Here is a 6,335-nt window from a genome sequence, read left to right as displayed (position 1 = left end):
TGGTGGAAGAAAATGTGTTCACGAGCCGCCACTTTTCTTTGTTTACACAGTATTTTGGACAGCTCTCCTTGACATTCACATTTTGTGTTACTTGAAAAGAATTCACTCACATCTTGTTGTTAAAAAAAAATAGTAGAGTACAATTAATTCTCTCATTCTTCTCCCATGAGAAGTTGTAAAGTTGTTGTTGGTTTTTTCATCCCTTGTTTCTGTATCATCTATTTATCAGGTGCTTTCTCCCCACAAGATAACTACTTGATAAACTGTGGTTCAAATACAGATGTCTTAGTTGATAACAGACTCTTCCTTGGTGACTCTAATTCAGTTTATACCTCTCAAGGTAAGTCTATTGTCTTTGAAGAAAATACAAACCCATCTTCCAATTTATCTTTCCTTTATTCTAGTGCTAGGGTTTTCAATGATGCTTCAAAGTATGTGTTCAATATCAACAAGATTGGGACCCATTTCTTGCGACTTCATTTCTCTCCCTTCACTTCTCACAATTATGATTTCAGAAAAGCAATTTTCAGTTTTTCTGCAAATGGGGTTTTGCTTTTTAGTGTTAATACTACTATTACTAATAGTGTGGTTAGAGAGTTCATATTGATGGTGGATAAGTTTGAACTTGAAATTAACTTCACACCTAATCCTTATGAATCCAGTTTTGCTTTTGTAAATGCAATTGAAGTGTTTTCAGCTCCGGATGATTTCATAATTGGTGATGGGGCTAAATCAGTTGGTCCCAAAGGAATTCGGGAGTTTAATCAGAATATGACGTTACAAACATTAGAGACTGTTCATAGGATTAATGTTGGAGGGTTAAAGTTAACTCCTTTTAATGATACTCTCTGGAGAAGTTGGATTCCAGATGAAGATTTCCTCATTTTGAAATATGCTGCTAAAATTGCAAGAACTTCTCATGTTCCCAAGTATCAAAAGGGTGGTGCTACAAGGGAAATTGCTCCTGATAGTGTCTATATGACAGCACAGCAGATGAATACGGATAATGTAACTACAGATTTCAAATTTAATATCACATGGAACTTTCCTGTCGCTATTAAAGATGTTTCCCACTTTGTTCGCTTGCATTTCTGTGATATTGTTAGTTTGTCACCTGGACAGTTGTACTTTAATGTATATCTCAATGGCTTCACAGCATACAAAGACCTTGATTTATCTTCGCTTACATTCCGTGAGCTTGCTACACCATATTACATAGATTTTGTGGTATACTCAGGTAGTTCAGGTGTTGTGCAAGTAAGCATCGATCCTTCTAACTTAAGTAGTTCAATGAGGAAGAATGCCATTCTGAATGGTGTTGAGATTATGAAAATGGTTAATTTTGTGGCTTCCCGGACAGGTTCTAACAAGAGAAATGTTTGGGTTATAGTGAGTTCTGTTCTTGGAAGTTTTGTTCTGCTGACTGTGGTGATGATTCTTGCTGCTTTGCTATTCTTTGTCTGCAGAAAGAAAAAGCTAAAACCAAAGCCCTCAGAAAGTGCTGGATGGACGCCTTTACGTCGATATGGAAGTAGTTCCCATGGTACATTGTCTGATGGGACTTCGCCTGGACCAAATGGATATCTACGCCAGAGGATTCCCTTTGCCGAAATACAATTGGCTACTAATAATTTTGATAAGAGTTTGCTAGTCGGTTCTGGTGGCTTTGGGATGGTATACAGAGGTATTCTTGGAGACAACAGAAAGGTTGCTATAAAGAGAGGTGTGCCAGGTTCCAGGCAGGGCCTACCTGAATTTCAGACTGAAATCACTGTTCTTTCCAAGATTCGCCACCACCATCTTGTTTCACTTGTAGGTTATTGTGAAGAACAGTCTGAGATGATACTTGTTTACGAGTATATGGAGAAGGGACCTCTTAAGAGGCATTTGTATGGTCCAGGCATATCACCCTTATCTTGGAAGAAAAGGCTTGAGATATGCATAGGTGCAGCAAGAGGTCTCCACTACCTTCATACAGGTTTCGCTCAAGGAATCATCCATCGTGACATCAAGTCAACTAACATCCTCCTTGATGAAAATTGTGTTGCTAAGGTTGCTGATTTCGGTCTCTCAAGGACAGGCCCTTGTCTTAATGAGACCCATGTCAGCACTGGTGTAAAAGGAAGTTTTGGCTACCTTGATCCGGAATATTTTCGGAGGCAGCAGCTTACTGACAAGTCTGATGTTTACTCGTTCGGAGTTGTTCTATTTGAAGTCTTATGTGCTAGACCAGCAATTGATCCTCTGCTTACACGAGAGCAAGTTAATTTGGCTGAATGGGCTATGCAGTGGCAGAAGGATGGACAACTAGACAAGATTGTTGATCCCCATATCAGAGGCCAGATAAAGCTAAACTGTTTGAGGAAGTTCGGGGAGACTGCCGAGAAATGTTTGGCTGATTATGGAATTGATAGGCCAACAATGGGTGACGTATTGTGGAACTTGGAATATGCATTCCAGCTTCAAGAATCTGGAACACTTGGAGAAGTGCCTGAGATTTCCAATGAGCTTCCAGTGCCATTGCCAGAGGGTCTCCACAATGAGGTGTATAATGGTGATGGGGCTTCAGATATATCAACAAGCAAGGTATTTTCACAATTGATGACTAATGAAGGAAGATAACTAGTCTATAGTATAGTGCACCATCAAATCATTGTTCAACAGTTTACAGGTATCAATATTGATTTTGGTTCACTTTAACATTTTCTTTTTACGTTTTTCTTAATTGGCAGAGCCATCATATACTCTTTGAACTAATATACTATAAAAGTGTGTATCATGCAATAACCTGTCCTATGATGTAATCCTTGTCATGTTCATGCTCCTAACAAAAGAAACATAGCGCTGGATTGATGAACATCTATAAGCAGAAATGTTCTTGCGTACCAAATCCATCATAGTCTGTTCATGCTTTCTATTACCTCAAATCCCCTAATGCCTATCAAATAAGGGTCCTACCGATCAATGACCATGGTGTCTAAGGTGTGATCTTGTACCCATAGTGCAGTACACTGAACAGCAATCCAAACTCCCTGCCCTCAGAAAAAAATAAGTGACCCCCTTTGTATGATATTAGTCGGTTTCTATGCTTTTGGATGGTTTAGGACAAATATATCCCCGAACTATCGTAAATGACATGCAGATACTATCTGATATACTTTTGGGACATTGGTGCCCCTGCCATCCAAAAACTAGAGCATATATGTCCTTCACTCTAACAGAAGACTAAATAGGGACGCGTGACGCTATCTTATCCGTCGATCCGATATTTAATCAATGTCAGGATGGTGGATAAGATTATGACACGTGAAAGTCCGTTAGTATAAAGAGTATATATGCTCTAGTTTTTAGACGGTAGAGGCACCAATGTTCCAAAAGTATGACGGAGGGTATCTGCATACCATTTACGATAGTTGGGGGGTATAATTGTCCTTTTTCCCTTTTAAATATTATAGATATCTTTACTACTTTTAAGGCCAAACACATACACAATCCCTCTAACTTGCTCTCATTTTTTATTTTGGCACTCCATCTTAGCATTGTTCCATTTTAACCGTTACACTCTATTTTTTACGTACCATTTTAACACGAAATACTATTTTTATGATTTGTTTATTTTTATATATGTTCTTCAATTGCATTTTCTTATTTTAAAAATCGGCATGTGTCAGTTAATTTTAGTAAAAAATTTAAAATTAACGAACAAACATTGATTCTTTTTGAGAGTTTTTCTGTATATTTTGTGTGAAAAATAACCGACGAAATTGTGTTGGTTTTCTTTCTTAAAAAATTATCGACATCCCGACTCAATCGAGTTTTAACATTTATTTAGTAGAACATGGCTCTTTTTTTTCTCGTTTTGAAGATGGATTTTTTGTTATTCGTATTTAGTTATATTAAAAATTAAAAGCGAGTATTTGCATCAAATTCAAATAGCCTAAATGATAAGAAACAAATAAACATGTAGTATTCTTTAATTTAATTGAATGTTTAAGAAAGAAAATAAAAAAAATCGTCGATTTATTTCCATGCAAAAATATAGAGAAAAAATCTCAAAAAATAATATTTTTATTTTAAAAAAATCTATGTTCATTCGTTAATTTTTAATATTTTATTTACAAAAATTAGCAGACACGTCAAATTTTAAAATAAAAAACTGCAATTGAAGAACAAAAATAATAAAAAAAATAAAATTCCATGTTTGAATGGTACATAGAAAATGTAATTTAAGGGTTAAAATGGAACAAAATTAAGTTTGAGTGTCAAAATATAAAATAAGGAAAAGTTTGATGGATTGTGTATGTGTTTGACCAGCATTTAACCATCATATTTTTTACTCTTGTGCAGTCAACTCATTTAAGCAGTTCAGACCAAGAGTTGGTTTTATGATGAGTTGGGTCCTAACTAAATTTACATTTACCTCCACTATGTTATTTTCTTTGTAATTGTGGTATGAATATCTTAGCTTGTGACACTAGTGTAATATCTTAAGCGTAATATAAATCTTTAAACAAGGAAAAATGACCAAGAATACCCCTAATCTATAGGAAACGGTTCAGAAAAAATTTTCTTCCAACTTTTGATCTAAAAATACGCTTCACCTTTGTTTTTTGTTAAAAAATTCCTCTCCTTTCATCTTTTGGTATAAAATATCCTCAATCCAATTTTTTTATTGAATTGAATTCTTTTGCTAATTAGTTAAATTCTTTTATTTGTTCTAAAAGACATTGTTTTATTTATTCAAATTCTTAAGATTAGTTTATCTCGAAATATTTAAAATATTTCAGTTTAACATAAAATAAAATAAATAAATTTATTGAGTAAAACGAAGAATAAAATTCTTATTCTTAAAAGAATACAATAAAATTCTTATTCTTCATCTTTACACAATAAATTCTTTATTTTACATTTTATACATTATTATTTTTTGTTTTGATTTGTGAAATAATTTTTTAATTTATTTGAATAGATTTTTTAAATTATATTAATTATTCATGTTAAAATTCAATTATATCAATATTTAATATTTTCTTTGATCTACTTTTTAATAAATAACATATAACAATAATAAAAATAATAATTAATGTCACTAAGCAAAATCTGAGGACTTCTTTGAAATTATCCCCAAAAAATAAGTAAGTATTTATTTCATCAAAAAAGTAAAGCCTAAAGGAACTTGCAATACCTTCGGAAGGTCTACAAAGAAAACTTCCAAACCAAATGGTAAATCCTTTTTGACACACTCCTAACTTCACAATTCACATAAATATGTTTTACTCACCATCGCCTCCCCCCCCCCCCCCCCCCCACACCAACCAACCTCAACAGTGTCTAATGCGTTGGGATCCTCCCCAGTAGTTTTGGCACATCATCTATATATATAATTCAACCACTTCTATTTGTTGATGCCATAATATAAACAATAAATGTGATCGAAGTGAAGAAAAATGTTTTTTTTGGCACATCATCTATATATATAATTCAACCACTTCTATTTGTTGATGCCATAATATAAACAATAAAATGTGTTCGAAGTGAAGAAAAATGTTTTCTTAATTTTTTTTTTTGGAAAATAAATCACTTCTTAATTATTTCTAAGTAAATAAAAAAGGCTTTATATATAGTCAGTCCTTTAAACTTGTTAAAATATTCTATTTAGACACTCCAACTAATTAAATTAATTAGACACTTTCGATTCAACTTTAAAATTTTTTACGTGTGTTTTCATTTGTCTATTAGTTAGTTAAGTTAAACACATAAAATATATCATTTCATTTAAACAGACGCATCAACCTTAAATAGAAAATATCTGAAGTTTTACGCTTTATTGAAGTGAATGTTATAATAATTAAAGAAAATGATATATTTTATTAATATACAAATGAAACACACATATTTTTTTCTTTAATATTTGAATAAAAAATGTCTAATTGAAATGTTTAGTTAGGATAAAACTTGGTTCAAATATCTAAATATATTATTCTAATAAATTTAAGGGACTAATTATATATTAAGGGTGTATTTGGTATGAAGGAAAATGCTTTTTTGGAAAATAAGTAGATTTTGACTTCTTTTCTCATGTTTAGTTTGTGAGTAGAAAATATTTTTCAGAAATTTTTTTTAGTGTTTTCTTTATGAATGAAAAACGTTTTTGAGAAATATCTTTTATTTTTATTAGAGTAGAAAATAATTTTTGAAATTGAAAATATTTTTTAAAAACAAACTTAATTTTTTTTTTGGGGTGGGGGGGTCGAGGGTAGGGGTGAAAAAATGAAATTTTGAAGTTGAAAATATTTTTTAAAAACAAACTTAAATTTTTTTTTTGGGGTGGGGTG

The 6,335-nt window shown here is 32.4% G+C and overlaps 1 protein-coding gene across 1 annotated transcript; it reads left to right on the top strand.

The window, feature by feature from the left end:
- LOC125811347 (probable receptor-like protein kinase At5g24010) lies at positions 1–2,705 on the top strand. The gene has a single exon (XM_049490851.1). The coding sequence runs from the start codon at positions 166–168 to the stop codon at positions 2,620–2,622; it is 2,457 nt and encodes an 818-aa protein (XP_049346808.1). The 5' UTR covers positions 1–165; the 3' UTR covers positions 2,623–2,705.
- Positions 2,706–6,335: the final 3,630 nt, after the last annotated feature.

Source organism: Solanum verrucosum, unplaced genomic scaffold (assembly GCF_900185275.1).
Source record: "Solanum verrucosum unplaced genomic scaffold, falcon-dt-bn FXZP01000578.1, whole genome shotgun sequence".
Taxonomy (NCBI): Eukaryota; Viridiplantae; Streptophyta; class Magnoliopsida; order Solanales; family Solanaceae; genus Solanum; species Solanum verrucosum.
Note: the sequence above shows the minus strand (reverse complement) of the source record. Positions and strands in the feature narration are given on the sequence as shown.

Coding starts and splice junctions, on each gene's coding strand:
- LOC125811347 (XM_049490851.1), top strand. CDS start 166: ATGAGAAGTTGTAAAGTTGTTGTTGGTTTTTTCATCCCTTGTTTCTGT.